Source organism: Papio anubis, chromosome 6 (genome assembly GCF_008728515.1).
Source record: "Papio anubis isolate 15944 chromosome 6, Panubis1.0, whole genome shotgun sequence".
Taxonomy (NCBI): domain Eukaryota; kingdom Metazoa; phylum Chordata; class Mammalia; order Primates; family Cercopithecidae; genus Papio; species Papio anubis.
Genome location: NC_044981.1, coordinates 42780857 through 42798705, shown reverse-complemented (window position 1 = coordinate 42798705; position 17849 = coordinate 42780857). Strand labels below are relative to the sequence as shown.

Genomic DNA, 17849 nt, shown 5'->3' with positions numbered 1-17849 from the left:
GCCTCGGTCTCCAAAAGTGCTGGGATTCCAGTCATGAGCCACCACACCTGGCTAAATGTATTGTGTTCTAAACATGCTTCATTCACTTTGGCTGTGACTGGAAACAACAGACATGGGAAATAAATCATGCTCATGTCATAGACACGTTAAGTCTCAGCATGGGCCCCAATCTCTTTCCACTTTAAGGTTTTGGGGAGACTAGATCTGCAGCCCTCATTAGTCAGTCAATGGGGTTCCCTAGTGGAGAAAGAGATTGGCTATAAAAATGCCAAGAGCCGTTAGTTTGACTGTGTCAGAGCCTGTGAGGCAGCTTTTGTTTTCACCTTTTCCTCCAAATGTTTGCTTTTTGTCTGATTGACAGGAGGCCCTAAAACTCATGACTGGTGGTCACTGAGCTCTCACCCTGCTTGGCTATTGTAGATAGGCAACACTGGAGTGAGGAATGCAGCTACAGGGCAACAGTATTACTTACCTGGTATAGATCCAGCCTTCATGTTTTTCTGACATGTACCAAGTTAACATTAGAGAAACATTCCGAAAGGTATTAATAAAATGAAAACGGTTTTACCAAAAGCAATGAAAGTTCACTGCTATGGTCTAAATGTTTATCCTCCCCACCCCAAAATGCATATGTTGAAACCTAATCCCCGAGGTGATGGTATTAGGAGATAAGGTCATTGGGAGGTGATTAGGTCATGAGATCAGAGCCCTCATGAATGAGATTAGTGCCCTTGTAAAAGAGACCCCAGAGGACTAGCTCACCCCTTCTATCATATGAGGACACAGCAAGAAGGTACTGTCTATAAGCCAGAAGGTTGGCCCTCAGCAGACACTGAACCTGCTGGCACCCTGAGCGTGGACTTCCCAGCCTCCAGAACTGTGAGAAATAAATTCCTATCGTTTATAAGCCATTCTGTTTATGGTATTTTGTTATAGCAGCCTGAACAGGCTAAGACACTCACATAATGTCTGTATTTTATTATTGATTTGAGGGCATCCTTAGAAAACTAAATATAATTGACTAAAACTGAATGTGGACTAAATATTAATAATATTTTATCAGTATTAAATTCCATGAGTTTGATATTTGTGTTGTGCTTGTGAGACAACATCCTTGACCTTAGGAGATACATGCTGAGGTATGTTGGTATACAGGTGTAAAGCATTACTATATCTGCCACTCACTCTCAAAGAGTTCAGCAAAATGGTAATTGTAATATTGTGAGAGAGAGAAAGTTTGAACAAATGTTAACATTGATAGAATCTATGTGAAGGATATGCAGGTGTTTGTTGTACAATTCTTGCAATTTTTCTGTAAATGTGAAAGTTTTCAAAATATAAAGTTTTAAAAAAGCAAAGCACAACACTTCCTCATAAGGGTCAAACATTGAATTTAGAACAGTCACATGAGAAAAACCATCAACTGGAAAAGGCTCGCCAGAGTGCAGTCAGCACATGTTTTGTGGGCCTGTGTATGCTCAGGATTGTCTTGGAAAGTCCAAAGCACCTGTGGATAGAGGCATGGAGTTAAAGGTTTTCTTCCATTACAAAACTAACAATTCTCAACCAATACACTCAACCCTCAATGCTTGGCTATGACATCTGCCCATGAGACCACCTCAGGACAGAAGACACATCCACTCCGGGAGATACTTTGCCTGCCCTCCTTTCCACTGTGAAGCCTCTCAAAAGCCTGTTCTGGACTCCTCCAGTTTTGTTTTTTGTTTGTTTGTTTGTTTTTGAGGCAAAGTCTCGCTCTGTTGCCCAGGCTGGAGTGCAGTGGCACAATCTCAGCTCACTGCAACCTCCACCTCCTGGGTTCAAGCGATTCTCCTGCCTCAGCCTCCCGAGTAGCTGGGATTACAGGCATGTGCCACCACACCTGGCTAATTTTTGTATTTTTAGTAGAGACGGGGTTTCACTATGTTGATCAGGCTTGTCTTGAAGTCCCGACCTTATGATCTGCCCGCCTCGGCCTCCCAAAGTGCTGGGATTACAGGAGTGAGCCACCATGCCCGGTGGACTCCTCCAGTTTTTACACTATTCTTTGAAGGTTCTTTAACCTACCAGGAAGGAGCAGAATTAAGGGCACTGCTGGCTGCCAGTTGTTGAGCTCCTCAACCTCTTGTATCTCATTCTTCAAACTGTTGGCCTTCTCCTTCACCCAGAAGGGCAAGCTGTGGTAAGAAGACAACACCCTGAGTTTCAGTTTGATGCAAAATTTACAAACACCAACAGCGGATAAGGCATTATATGCTCCAAAAGTAAAAAGACCTCCAATTTAGGAGACCAGCTTCAAAATAAAATATGTTAGTTGTTCACCATTTGCCCCTGCCTTAAACCCAGCTCTTGTTCAGCCCTTCTCTGCCAAGAGGCTGACCTTTTTTTTTTTTTTTTTTTTTTTTTTGAGACGGAGTCTCGCTCTGTCACCCAGGCTGGGATGCAGTGGCCGGATCTCAGCTCACTGCAAGCTCCGCCTCCCGGGTTCATGCCATTCTCCTGCCTCAGCCTCCCGAGTAGCTGGGATTACAGGCGTCCGCCACATCGCCCGGCTAGTTTTTTGTATTTTTTTAGTAGAGACGGGGTTTCACCGTGTTAGCCAGGATGGTCTCGATCTCCTGACCTCGTGATCCACCCGTCTCGGCCTCCCAAAGTGCTGGGATTACAGGCTTGAGCCACCGCACCCGGCCCCGAGGCTGACCTTACAGCTAGTATCACCTGGTCTCCTCCGTGCTTCCACTTTTTTTTTTTTGAAACTCAGTCTCACTCCATTGCCCAGGTTGGAATGCAGTGGCTCAATCTCGGCTCACTGCAACCTCCACCTCCCAGATTCAAGCAATTCTCCTGCCTCAGCCTCCTGAGTAGCTGGGACTACAGGCACACGCCTCCACACCCAGCTAATTTTTGTATTTTTAGTAGAGACGGGGTTTCACCTTGTTGGTCAAGCTGGTCTCGAACTTCTGACCTCAGGTAATTCACCTACCTCGGCCTCCCAAAGTGCTGGGATTACAGGTGTGAGCCACTACATCCAGTCCACATTTCTTTTTGTTTTGTTTTTTGAGACAGAGTCTTGCTCTGTCACCCAGGCTGGAGTGGAGTGGTGCAATTTCTGCTCACTGCAACCTCTGCCTCCCGGGTTCAATGACTCTCCTGCTTCAGCCTCCCAAGTAGCTGGGACTACAGGCACATGCCATCATGCCCAGCTAATTTTTGTATTTTTAGTAGAGACTGGGCTTCACCATGTTAGTCAGGCTGGTCTTGAACTCCTGACTCCAGGTGATCCTACCACCTCAGCCTCCCAAAGTGCTGGGATTACAGGCATGAACCACCGTCCCCACCCGTGCTTCCACCTTTGAGCTGGGTTTGGCTGATGGCACCAACAGGAGATCAGAAGGTGGACAGAAATTAGGGCATTTCTTACCTAGCTCCTCCCCTGATGTCCTATCTCCCAAGGTACCCCAATTCTGGCAGTGCCACAGCTCCTGTTGGGCAGCCCTTCTCCCAGAGTTCCAGTGCTTACTGTTCTGCAAACCGTGATCCCTCTTCTTGCTGCTCAGACCCAGGAGTAGTAACGCTTCCCACTGTCATGAGCCTCTGGGTGCTTCACCCTCCCATGTGGGTTCCCCCAACCCTGCCCACACACCCATAAGTAGTCCCTTTCCTTAAGCTGTCTTCAGAATCCCAGCTGAGTGTGCTTTCTGTTTTCTGCTGGGACCTTGGCTAATGCAGACACCCAGAGTCTTCCCAGAGCCACTGAGACTTGAAAGGGCATTTCTGGGCTGTGTGTGGTCCAGTAGGTAGTAGGAAGTGTGACTCTGGGATGAGTTGGAGCAGGGAGATGCAGAATGTTTTCATCTTTTGGAAGCTAGAATTCTTGTGCTTTAGGGGAGAAATATACCACAGTTGGCAAAATGCCCTTGTAAAACTGCTGGGGGTAGGGAAGTCCCTGCAAGAAAGAAGAGGATGGTTACCAAATAGGTAATTGGTGAAAGTCAAAGTTATCACTTAAAGCCAACAAGCCAAGTAGTAGAAGCCCAAATAAGAAAAGCAGGACTGCCAGGAGTGGTGGCTCACGCCTGTAATCCCAGCACTTTAGGAGGCCGAGGCAGGTGGATCACAAGGTCAGGAGTTCGAGACCAGCCTGACCAACATGGTGAAACCCTGTCTCTACTAAAAATACAAAAATTAGCCGGGCGTTGTGGCGCATGCCTGTAATCCCAGCTACTCAGGAGGTTGAGGCAGGAGAATCACTTAAACTCGGGAGGTGGAAGTTACAGTGAGCTGAGATCGCACCACTGCATTCCAGCCTGGGTAACAGAGTGAGACTCCATCTCAAAAAAAAAAAGAAAAAAAAAAGAAAAGAAAAGAAAAGCAGGACTAAGAGCAACGTATAAAGATACTAGCACAAAGAACTACTAGAATAAGAACACAAGCATTTCTAAATATCAAAAGAAAGCATTTTTCAACCTTTTTTGAAGCAATCAAAGAAAACACTGAAAGATTCACAGTAAATATAATACAGTACACATAATAAATGTAGCAAATAATGTAACAGAACTGAAATCAAATATATCAGTCTAATCAATAAATGCAAGTGGCCTAATTCACCTGAATTAAAGAAAATATTTCAAGCTGGCTCACAGAGCAAAATCCAATTCTACACTAAAAGCAAGTGCTTCAAAAGCAAAAGAATGGGCAGAAAGAATGGGCAAAGCTCAGATGCAAATAAAATAAAGTAAGAATTAGAATCTTAATAACAGGCTAGGTATACTTTAGGACAAAAAATATTAAATGAAAAAAATAAAGATACTTTTATAATGCTAAAAGACACAATTAACAACAAAAATAGTCGAAATGCTAATATTCAGACACCCTAACTCTCACACTAACTCTCAATCCAAACTAGGCCAAGTGAACAAAGATAAGGAAATATTTGGGCTAAACAACATAACCAACAAAGTCAGTCTTCTGAGTATGTATCTAACTTTCCATCCTGACTAAATGGAATACACTTTCTTTTCAAGCACACGTGGAAATGTAAAAATAAATATTAAGTGACCTAATGTAGATGCATCCCATAATACTTTGTCCTTGGAAGATACATTAATTGCAATGCCTCATCTAGGAGCCAGATCAAATACCACCTCCTCTGCAACACGTCCGCAACTTCTCCACATGTCTTTCCTCTAGGTACACATTGTATCATATTTGCTTTCAACTGTTTTATGATTACTCATCTAGTGGTCTCTCCCCACAACAGACAATGAGCCTTGAAACAAATGTCATATCTTATTCATCTTTGTGATCCCTGCCTCCATTACCTCACCACCTTCCCATTTCTTCTGTAGATCAAGTGCATAAATGGTACTCAAAGAATATCTGCTGAGTTGACTAAATAATCCCTGTAAATGTACTGCACATTATAGGGACCTTTTCAATAAGTAATCTTACCTCCCTAATTTTTATTCTAATTCTGGCTCTCTCTGTCACTAGCTAACTAGAGAAGACTTGGCAACTTTATCTGGTTCTGGTTATCAGGTTTTGTTCTTATTTTAAAGGTGGATTGTTGCATTTGCAGATTTAACATTCTTAAATTTCCAAGCACAATTACTACACTATTTAAAGATATGAATAGCTTTGATGAGAGTGATGGAATAGTACAAAACTGATTCATCAAATAACTTGGGAAAAAAACTACAATTGTTATTAATAGATGATGGATAATAACATTTATATTCATAGATAATAATTCCAGCCATAATGAAGTAGCAGGGATCAGATTTACTCTCCTGACTTAAACAAGTACAAAACTGGAAAAAATGTATGAAATAACAGTTTTCAGAATGAGACAACAGGCAGCGCAGGATTGTGATCTTAAAGAAAAGGAAAGCAAATGAAAAGAGCCCTGGAATCACCCAGCTTTTGCCTGGCGGCGCATTCAAGACCACAGCGTAGGATGAGCAACCCTACACAGAGCATGGCATTCTCTATGAGTTTGAGGAGCCGAAGATCCGAGTTCACAGAGTCTTGGAGGGCTGGAAGCTGCAGGGCAGAGTTCTGGGGAAGAAGGAACTATACAAAAAAATGAAATTAAGAAATTCAAATGGCACTTCCTTCGAGTCTTTGCTGAATATTAAGACACACATGTGTAGGGTAGAACTCCACAAGATCAGACAGTAGAGTGACTGGGAACTGAATGGGCTCACAAAGGGCTAAAAATCATTTTAGTTCCCACCAATTAAAGTGAAGACTCCTCATTGGTCACTCAAGGCATTCAGTAGAGACTCTAAAAGGGCCACATCTTACTTAGTAATGGAGTTAAACTATACCTAAAGACTACTTTAGACATGCCCTAACAAAGCTTGAAAACAAGCCTCAAAAGAATCAAACCAAACGGCAAGTGACTTAACTGCCTGCTACAGCAAAGCCCAGCACTCTTTAAAAAAAGACGAGGCCGGGCACAGTGGCTCACACCTGTAATCCCAGCACTTTGGGAGCCCAAGGCAGGTGGATCACGAAGTCAGGAGATTGAAACCATCCTGGCCAACATGGTGAAATCCCATCTCTACTAAAAATACAAAAATTAGCTGGGTGTGGTGGCACGTGCCTGTAATCTCAGCCACTCCGGAGGCTGAGGCAGGAAAATCCCTTGAACCTGGGAGACGGAGGTTGCAGTGAGCCCAGATCGCGCCACTGCACTCCAACCTGGCAACAGAGTGAGACTCCGTCTAAAAAATAAAATTAATAAAATAAAAAATAAAAGAAGACAACAAAATCCAAATATTCAACAATATAAGATTATAATGTCCAGTATCCAAATAAAAATTACTAGACATACTAGGAAGCAGGAAAATGTGACCCATAATCAGGAAAAAATCAGTCAGCAGAAACACACCCAGAAATGACACAAATAATAGAATTAGCAAACAAAAATCTTTTTTTTTTTTTTGCCTACAGGCACGTGCCACCACACCCAGCTAATTTTTGTATTTTTAGTAGAGATGGGGTTTCACCATGTTAGCCAGGATGGTCTCGATCTCCTGACCTCGTGATCCGCCCGCCTCGGCCTTCCAAAGTGCTGGGATTACAGGCATGAGCCACCACGCCTGGCCGGCAAACAAAAATCTTTGAACAGTTATTACTATGTCCAAGTATTTAAGGAAAACATGAAAATAGGAAAGAACAACAGATATAAAAAAGGATCAAATAGAATTTCTAAAGATCAAAATACATAATCACTGGATGGGACTAACAGCAAATTAGACACTACAGAACAAAACAGAGAACTAGGAAACAGTAAATGCTAAATCCAGTAACAGAAGCCTTTGTTGCTTCTGCCATGACTAACTGGTTAGTAGACTTTTTCATTAGGGTGACTGTCCCTGAGGAAAGGGTCCAAGTCTCCCAATTGTCTTACTGACCATAGCACAGAGGAATATGCTGATCGAATTCTCTCTCTCTTTTTTTTTTTTTTTTTTTAATTTGAGACAGCGTTTTGCTCTGTCACCTAGGCTGGAGTGCATAGCACAATCATAGCTCACTGCAGCCTCGAACTCATAGACTCAAGAAACCCTCCTGCCTCAGCCTCCCAAGTACCTAGGACTACAGTTGCATACCACTATGCCTGGCTAATTTTTTTTAAAAAAAATTTTTTGTAGAGATAGGGTCTCACTATGTTGCCCATGCTGGTCTCAATCTCTTGGCTTCAAGCAGTCCCCATGCCTTGGCCTCCCAAAGTGCTAGGATTACAGGTGTGAGCCACTGCACCCAGCCAGCTTTGTACTTCTTTAAAAAAAAAAAAAAAAAAAAAAAATTAACCTTTCTTTTTAGGAAAACCCGACTAATTGGTATTCTCAGGTTTATACATGTAAAAACATATTTGCATATGAAAGGTAATGTACAAAAGCTAAAATAGTTGAGTAGGATGATGATGAAATTTAGGCAATTGCTATTATTTGGAATATTCTAGAATAGTGTTTAGTAAAAATGTAAAGTACAGACATGAGAAGCCCTAATCATGTGCCATAAGTAACAATGCAACATAATAAAGACATTAAAAATCTCAAGTTTGGAATAAAAGGCTTTTATTCCCACTGAATTCCAGAGTGGGTCAGACCCTGGGACACATGCCCACTCATATGAGCCTGCTTTGTATTAGAAAGTTAAAAAAAGAAAGAAAGAAAAGAAAATATATCTTTATCGGTCAGAAACCAGCTTAGGTAAATACATGAGGTTCAGAATGGAGTGAAGCAAAAGTATGAAATTAAAGGAATGATGTGTCCCTCAAACACAGAAGTGCTCTGTTAGCTTTATTTCTGCCTCTTGAAACTCTAACCGTTCTCCCCAGTTGCAATCATTTAAGTGTGTTACTCATGTTCTAGGAATCAGGAACCCTGTCTTTTTGTTCCATGTGAACTCTCCTATCGTGCATGGCTAGCACAACACATGGCATCTGGTAGTTTGTCAGTTACATCTGTTGAATATGTGACCATCCCAACTGCAGACTCTACAGAGTGTCTATCCAAACGCCTTCCTTACAAACTGCCCCACCCTCCTGCTGGGGTTCAAAAGGGCCCTGTGTCCTGGTTATCTACCCACTCCTCTGCAGGAGGAAATAATAAAATAATTGATATTTCATAAAGATGGGCTAGCACAAAACATGGTAAGAGAACTCACTTGGGAATTTGTGGAAGAGGCTCAAGTGGAATAAATGTATCAAATTTCTTTTCATAAGGTGTTCTGAAAAACAGAAAAGGCAATCATAAAACTGGTATGCCATCTACAGCAAAGCGATCAATACATCATTGCATTCAATAGAATGTCCTGTTTTCCGATTTTAATTTTCAAGTATGGACTTCAAAACTGTAAGAACCACAAATTTTATTTTATTTTATTTTATTTATGTTTTGAGACAGGGTCTCACTCTGTCCCCAAGGCTGGAGTGCAGTGGCACAATCTCAGCTCACTGCAGCCTCAACCTTCCAGGCTCAGGTGATCCTCCCACCTCAGCCTCCCAAATAGCTGGGATTATAGGCATGCACCACCATGCCCAGCTAATTTTTTGTATTTTTGTAGAGAAGGGGTTTTTTCATGTTGCCCAGGTAGGTCTGGAACGCCTGAGCTAAAGCAACCCTCCAGCCTCAGCCTCTCAAAGTGCTAGGATTACAGGCATGAGCCACTGTGCCTGGCCCACAGATTTTATTTTATTTTATTTTGTTTATTTTGAGATGGAGTCTCACTCGCTCTGTCGCCCAGGCTAGAGTGTGGTGCTGCAATCTCGGCTCACTGCAACCTCCATCTCCCAGGTTCAAATAATTCTCCTGCCTCAGCCTCCTGAGTAGCTGAGATTACAGGCATCTGCCACCGTGCCCAGCTAATTTTTGTATTTTTAGTAGACACGGGGTTTTACCATGTTGGCCAGGCTGGTATGGAACTCCTGACCTCAGGTGATCCGCCCCCCTTGGTCTCTCAAAGAGCTGGGGTTATAGGCGTGAGCCACCGCCCCCGGCCCACAGATTTTAGTTGTGATCATTTTTTGTCAGCATCATTACATTTCACATGGTTAATTTTTTAAAACAATGTTTTAAATGTAATACACCAACTACCCAGCACTTTGGGAGGCCGAGGCAGGTGTGTTACAAGGTCAGGAGATCGAGAACATCCTGGCTAACATGGTGAAACCCTGTCTCTACTAAAAATACAAAAAATTACCCGGGCATGGTGGCAGGCACCTGTAGTCCCAGCTACTTGGGAGACTGAGGCAGGAGAATGGCGTGAACCTGGGAGGCGGAGCTTGTAGTGAGCCGAAATCACGCCACTGTACTCCAGCCAGGGCGACAGAGCGAGACTCCTTCTCAAAAAAAAAAAAAAAAAAAAAGTAATACACCAACTATTTTTCTTTTAATGTAATGATCCTCCCATTTTTCTCCATCACTTTGGTCTAAGTTTATTTCCAAGTTTAAGTCCACCCACATAGTAGTCACTATGGCCAACAATCTGATTCAGTATGAACATTTAAAAGCTTTCAAATCTGTGCTAATAGAGATAGGAACAGAATTAACAACCGCTTTTTTGTAGTCCAAGTCCTGTGTGCAATTTTAATTATACACATGCATCTGTGCAGACACTAATTAACTAAAGATGAGCTTTTCAAGGAATTTTCATCCAATCACATCTTGTTGACATCTATCCCTTTTAAAATATAATTTCTATGTAGTAGAGAGACACAATTCCTTTAAAGTTAACAATATAATGCTAGTATTAACATACACTTACACTGAAAAATTCACTGGTGGGAGCGTTGATCCTGCTTTGTGGAAGCCTTTACTCTGTTCTGGGTACATATATGGATTATCCCCTGGAGTTAACTTTGGGATTCCATTCCTGGGATCAATATCTGTGGAGAAGGTTTGAAAACAAAATCATACAAGGGCTGAAGATGATCCACAGATTTGCTGTAAGTATTGGCATGACAATGGAAATAGGATATTTTAGTAATTTATTATAAATTACATAGAAGTTTCTCAAAGTTCTGTTTGTGATTATCTTGCCTTAAGGAGATGAGCCTATGTTTGGGACATTTTCCAGAAAGTGTTGTTATAACTACCTCACCCTGGAAAAGAATTGTTAGACTCAGATGGAGTGCTTTGGTTTAAAATATAAGGTGAATCAGAGGTCTCTTTGCAATGATCCAAAAATCTGTGACCTAATAATCTCTTGATTCCTGAGCATTAGTGCACTTTGAATCCCTGAGTCTTAGGAAGCCCAAGAAACAAATGTCCCTGGGGCTCTGCCTCTCTGACTGGGTCTGGGAAGGAAACCAACTAAGGATGTCTTGCTCCTTCTGCCTCAAGGACTGGGGCCATGCAGCAGTGGGAGGTGGCTTCCTGAAGAAGAGCAAGATTACTCGGCAGAGGCTTGTACACCCAGCTCAGCCCCTGCTAAAGCCCCGGGAACCAGAAACTAATTACGGGAGTGGAAGGCATCTGCCTAGTGCAGGGTGATCATTTAAACCCACATACCTAAAGTCCTTAAAATGGCCTATAAAAAACTTAAAATTAAAAATAAAATAAATAAATCAACCCACACACTTGACACCAGATGCATCTCCTAAGAGAACAAGCCTGGACTACGAGACTCACCACCCTTGGGCTCAGAAGCAGGGACACGAGGCTGGAAGCATGACCTCCATGTTTGCCACACACCCAGATTCTTCTAGCTAACTCGGAAAAGCCATCAGCGTGACAGGTGGGAGTTCTTGGGTTAGCGTAGTATTTAATTTTTTATCTTTCTCTTTCAAAAACCTTTTCAATAACTGACTGTATTACACTTTTGATTAGCTCTTCTGTGTAGTGAAACACACCCATGCAGCTACACCCATGCATCGAGTGCCTGCTGGGTATGAGATGCTGAGGATTCAAAGCAGAGAGAGTGGAGGTTTAAAATATATACTGAATCCCCTTGAGGCCAGGAGTTCTAGACCAGCCTGACCAACACAGTGAAACTCTGTCTCTACTAAAAATACAAAAATTAGCTGGGTGTGGTGGCACACGCCTGTAATCCCAGTTACTCGGGAGGCTGAGGCAGGAGAATCGCTTAAACCTGGGAAACGGAGGTTGCAGTAAGCCAAGATCATGCCACATGCCTCCAGCCTGGGAAACAGAATAAGACTCTGTCTCAAAATTTTAATTAATTAGTTAATTAAATATACAGTAAATCCAAAACCTTTTGAATCCCAAACCAGGGCACTGACAAGTAAGAGTCAGGTGTTAACAAGAGGTGGTGGGAAGGATTTGGACTTTGGAGTCAGTCGCACCTGAGTTCATACTCACTCCTGTAATTTCTGGTTCTGTGCCCTTGAGCTATTTATTTAACCTTCCTAAGCCTTTGTAACCTCATGTATAAACTGTTTATTTCAAATGGCTACTTTGCAGAGTTATCATGAATACTAAATAATAATGATATGAGCACATAACAAGCACTCAAGAAATAGTAGCAATTATTATTATTTGAAATCACAACTGGACTAATACCCCTCATCCCAATTATTTTTTAATCTGGAAGGTATGATTACTATATAGCTAAGGTATATACTTCTCCCCAGGGAATCTTATCTAGATGGGGAGACATTCGTAAAGACGAAGGTAACACTACAAGGCAGTAAATGCCATATACTACAGAAGAGTGGTTCCAACATTTTAGCACACCTGAAAATCACCTAGGAAACTTGTTTAAAATGCAACCTTTAACCCAAGAAATTCTGTTTCAGAAGATCTCTAGTAGCTCCCAGAACCAGCATTTTTAATAAACTCACAAGTTGAATATGATACAGGTGGTCTAAGGAGAACACCTAGAAATAGACTATGGTGGCCAGGCGCAGTGGCTCACGCTTATAATCCCAGCACTTTGGGTGGGCCGAGGTGGGTGGATCACCTGATGTCAGGAGTTTGAGACCAGCCTGATCAACATGGTGAAACCCCATCTCCACTAAAAATACAAAATTAACTGGGCACGGTGGCACATGCCTGTAATCGCAGCCACTCAGGAGGCTGAGGCAGGAGAATCACTTGAACCTGGGAGGCAGAGGTTGCAGTGAGCCGAGATTGCACCATTGCACTCCAGCCTGGACAACAAGAGTGAAACTCTGTCTCAAAAAAAAAAAAAATAGACTATCATAAAAGATATCACAAGATAACATCAGCAGGAAGAAAAAGAGCCAATGGTGTGGTATCTGCATAAGGTGTTACTTTTAGGGGGAAAATCTCCCAAGCAACACTTCTGAGATAACACATTTGTTTAAGCCATTAGGTACCATATGGGGCCTTGGTATAATTTCTGGATAGCTCACCAAGACAGGTGTCAGCCCAAAGTGCTGGCCACTATGCATCAATAGCTGATGGACCCATAACACCACACGATCAGTTCTAATGCTTGTTTGTTTTTATACAGACCATCCAATTTCCTGGATGTAAAGACATTCAGGAGGTAGAAAATGGGACACATACATTTAGAGGCAAATAACCATATGAGGGAGTGAACTGTTCACCAAATAACTTAGTCTGCCCCACATGTCAGTGCCCCAATGCACTTAAGTACAGCCATGTTCTGACTGATAGATTGTGAGCAGAGAGGATATGTACCACCTTTAAAAAGAAGCATTTAAGGAGCTGAAGTGGAAAACCTTCCAGCATTTTCTCTTTCCCCTTCTATGGCAATCTTAGAAGCCACAGGTTGAGATGGAAAGGTCACAGATAAAAGCAGACAGGATCCTTGGAAAGGAACTGCCCTGGAGAGCTGCTGGATCCACAGTGGACTTTATAAGAGAAAGGAGCAAACTTTAGTGCTTAAGCTGCTGAAATTTCAGGGATTGTTACTGTGGCAGAATCTATCCTATTCTGACTAATACAATATGTGATACTGTAGGAAGAGCTACACAATAGAAAATTATATTTTCAGACCTATTTCCCTACCACCTACAATCATAGATGGCATTTTGTTCTATGGCAACAACTAGGCCTTTAGGGAACTCTGCCAATATCCTGGTTATGGCTGATGGATCACATTCAACCATTATTTAAAGATATTTTGATTGATTTTTTTATATAATAATGAGTTGCATTCCAGTTTAAAATGGCAGCTGGTTGGCAGTCCCTAAGCCTGCCTCTTCATCTCATCCAAGAAATAATGAGTGGCAGCCGGGAGTGGTGGCTCACACCTGTAATCCCAGCACTTTGGGAGGCCAAGGCAGGTGTTTGAGGTCAGGAGTTTGAGACCAGCCTGGCCAACATGGTGAAACCCCATCTCTAGTGAAATACAAAATTAGCTGGCTGTGGTTGCACGTGCCTGTAATCACAGCTACTCCAGGAGGCTGAGACATGAGAATTGCTTGAACCCAGGGGGCAGAGGTTGCAGTGAGCCGAGGTCATGCTAGTGCACTCTAGCCTGGGTGACACAGTGAGACTCTGTGTCAAAAAAAGAGACGAAAGAAAGAAAGAAAGAAAGAAAGAAAGAAAGAAAGAAAGAAAGAAGGAAGGAAGGAAGGAAGGAAGGAAGGAAGGAAGGAAGGAAGGAAGGGAAGGAAGGGGAAGGAAGGAAGGAAGGAAGGAAGGAAGGAAGGAAGGAGAGAGAGGGGAGGGAGGGGGAGGGAGGAGGGAGGGAAGGGAAGGAAGGAAGGAAGGAAGGAAGGAAGGAAGGAAGGAAGGAAGAAGGAAGGAAGGAAAAGAAAAGAGTGGGGGAAGAGAATGAAGAAGGAAGAAGGAAATGGATAGAATGGAAAGGTGGACAAGGAAGAAAGAAGGAAAGACGAATAGATGGATAAAAGAAGCACAGGCACACGGAAAAGGAATATGGAATGGAATTGCTTAGGGGATTCAATGAAGACATAGTGGCATAGGGACTTAAAGAATGGACAGGATGGGAAATGGATGGGAAGACAGGGACAGTGGAAGAATATGGTAGTGGAAGGACATGGAAACTTAAGAGACATACTCAACCACCTAACTAAGGGCTCACTTGGATCCTGATCCAAACAAGCTAAATATTTCTAAATTATGGCATTTATGAAATAATAGGATATTTGGACACTGAATATATTAAGGAATTACTGTTGATTTTTAAAAATATGATATTAGGACATGGAATTGTGGTTATGTTAATAAAATAATCCTTATTTTTCAGAGACACATATGATATATTTAGAGATGAAATAATATGATGTCTGAAATTTGCTTTAAAATAATCCCTGGGAGGAGGGGTAATGATGAAACAAGTTAGCCAGGTATTGATCATTATTGAAGCTAGATGGATGAGTACATTGGGTTTCATTATGCTATTGTTTGAAAATTTACCTGATAAGTTTTTCTTTAAAAAAATATGGATTACCACTGGAGTTGGGGGAGGAAAGATAGAATATTCAGGGAAGAGGATGTTGGAGGCTTCAAATATAAAGTTAATATTTTACCTCTTAAATGGAGTAAAAGAACACAAGTATAATATAAGTATATCTTATATTTCATTCTATATAGTCAACAAATATTTCATAAATATATCATTGCATTTACTCAGTATTTATAAAACCCTAAAGGGGCCGGGCGCGGTGGCTCAAGCCTGTAATCCCAGCACTTTGGGAGGCCGAGACGGGCGGATCATGAGGTCAGGAGATCGAGACCATCCTGGCTAATACGGTGAAACCCCGTCTCTACTAAAAAATACAAAAAACTAGCCGGGCGAAGTGGCGGGTGCCTGTAGTCCCAGCTACTTGGGAGGCTGAGGCAGGAGAATGGCGTGAACCCGAGAGGAGGAGCTTGCAGTGAGCTGAGATCCAGCCACTGCACTCCAGCCTGGGTGACAGAGCAAGACTCCGTCTCAAAAAAAAAACCCTAAAGGAAGAAGGGAAAGAAGAAACGAAGGGATGGAGAGAGGGAGGGAGGAAAGGAAAAAGGAAGGAAGGAAGGAAGGAAGGAAGGAAGGAAGGAAGGAAGGAAGGAAGGTAGGTCAGGATAAGGTGGCTTACTTTTGAGCCAGGAGGGCAGTGATAAGTGAAGATTAAGATTTGGGTCATTATGATAATCCTATTTACTTGTGATAGGTACTTGCAGCTCAAGAGTGCAGGGTAGGCTGGCTGCAGTGGCTCACACCTGTAATACCAGCACTTTGAGAGGCCAAGGCTGGTTGATCACTGGAGCCCAGGAGTTTGAGACTGGCCTGGGCAGCATGGAGAAACCCTGTCTCTACTAAAAATAGAAAAATCAGCCAGGCATGGTGGCACATGCCTGTAGTCCCAGCAACTTGGAGGCTGAGGTTGGAGGATTGCTTGAGCCTGGGGCTAGGGGGCTGGCGTTCAGAGCCGCAGTGAGCCAAGATGGTGGCACTGCACTCCAGCCTGGGCCACAGAACAAGACCTTGTCTTAAAAACAAAAAAAAGTGCAAGGTGCAGGACTCCTCACAGATTCCCATATCAATGACCACTCTCCCAGCTCATTTAGTATGGCTTTCCATGTATTTTTCTACCCAAATAAATAAAAGCCTCAATTCTCAAAACTATTTGTCTCTACTGTGAGTTTAAAAGTCTATTTTAAAACTCAAAACTGAGAACAGTCTACTTCTTTCTCTTTGTATTCCTGCTACAGCAATCCTATTTATTTCGGGAGCAATGGTTGCCTCCTACACAGGGATTTATATAGAAAAATGTGTCATAAATGGTCCGTTGGTACTCAGCAACTTTTGAGGGTCTTTCAGTAAGTCTATTATGAGTAGGTTGGGGCAAAGAACTCACTGAGCTACAAACCAAAGAGATACAGATACACAGGTAGATATATATTCATTTCAATAGCTTTTAATTAAATCAGCAATAAAATAAAAACATGCACTTCAGGCTGAGGGTTATGGGATGTTTTCCTTGTGGAGAATATAAAGTACAATTTAAATGTGTATGCCAGGCAGCATCTAATTGGAACATAAATTCTTTTCTTCAGACTTCAATGGAGGTTTCTATTAATAAGGATCTGAGAGAACTTATCTGATGACTTAAATGTCACATTTGCATTTTATGAAATTCAGAGAAAAAAGAAAATGTGGATCAGCATCTGTTGTGAGTTCTTTGCCAAAACGTGCAGCCTGCCAACTGTCCCCTTCACTTTTCTGTCTTCCTGGCTGCACTAGGGGAACACGGTGACTCTACAGGGCTGCCCCCAGCTACAGAACGCAGGGCCTATAGAATCACTAAACTTGAGAGTTTTTCGGGGACTGCACAGTCAAGACCCAGAAAGAAACATCACCGTATTTCTTTTTCCCAAAGCACTTGTCCACCGTCCTCTCTGATAGAGACCTCTTGTTGCCGAGGAAGACTCCATTAAAGAAGCACTGCTTTCCGACATGGTAAGTGTGGATGTTGCTGCTAAACCTCGGGTAAAACGTCCACTCAGGACGATGCCCATCTTCTGCAAGACACCAGAAAGCCTTCCATTAGTGCTTTCCCAGCCTCATAATGCAACTGGATGACAAAAAGCGGTGAAAACTCCGCAGGCACTATCTGGCTATACAACTTTAATTAATGTGTATAATCCCTTGGTTCTACATCAGAGACTGTGAAACTCTGTGGGACTAGACACAAAAGGAAGGGAAGTGGGGGGAGAGCTACCTAAGAGGCCTTCTTTGTTTTTGTTTGCTTGTTTGCCCTCTTCATCCTCTCCTTCAAAAATAAAGCCAACTTTATGTTTGGCAGTTAAGTATTGGTTGGGAAGCTCAGATACAGTCTTCCAAGTACCTATGATACAATCTTCCCTCTGATAACTGTGTAGGAAAAATAGAATGCCATCAACCAGCAAATGGTTAGGCCAGTGCCATCCACATGGCACCTCAAGTGGATGAAACATGGTATTGGCTGCAACAATAGCACGCACATGCGCTACGGTGACACTGGGAAATGTACCTGTGATAATTTCAAATGAGAAAAGCTTCCGTGAGACCTCAGGCTAGTTTCTGGACCTTGCAATGCCTTTGTTTTATCATCTGATACTTTTCCTGTAAGATTGCTAACAGTGACTTTAAACAATAAAAGATCCCCTAGCAGTTCTAGGGATGCTTGAGAAATGTGGGCTTTGGGATAGCCAAGAAGAGCATAGGATTTGAGGCAAGCAAGTTTGGGTTCTGATCCCATCGCTCTACTTCCTGGCCATGTGGCTTTATGGATGACTGAATGTCTCAAAGCCTCAGTTGCCTCCTCTGTAAAATGGGTATGTCTATATTAGCCACATAGATCTGTATGTATTGGCACAGAAAGAGGTCCATGATCTATTTATACCAGTTTGTATACTAACCCATTTATTTTACATCTATATATGTACACGTGT

General features: G+C 42.5%; 1 protein-coding gene across 4 annotated transcripts in view; it reads right to left on the bottom strand.

Moving 5' to 3' along the window:
* Nucleotides 1–17849, bottom strand: part of SPATS1 (spermatogenesis associated serine rich 1) — a 36294-nt gene that overhangs the window by 1666 nt on the left and 16779 nt on the right. The window contains exons 5-9 of one of the 4 annotated variants that reach the window (XM_003897674.3): nucleotides 16776–16937; nucleotides 10276–10396; nucleotides 8677–8739; nucleotides 2068–2177; nucleotides 1375–1507 (exon numbers count right to left, since the gene is read on the bottom strand). In XM_003897674.3, coding sequence (XP_003897723.1) covers nucleotides 1479–1507; nucleotides 2068–2177; nucleotides 8677–8739; nucleotides 10276–10396; nucleotides 16776–16937 — 485 coding nt within the window. In that variant the 3' untranslated portion in view covers nucleotides 1375–1478. Of the gene's footprint in view, nucleotides 1–1374; nucleotides 1508–2067; nucleotides 2178–3257; nucleotides 3947–8676; nucleotides 8740–10275; nucleotides 10397–16775; nucleotides 16938–17849 lie in introns of those variants that run through there. The other 3 variants (XM_031667111.1, XM_021937341.2, XM_021937342.2) reach the window with 3 other exon arrangements.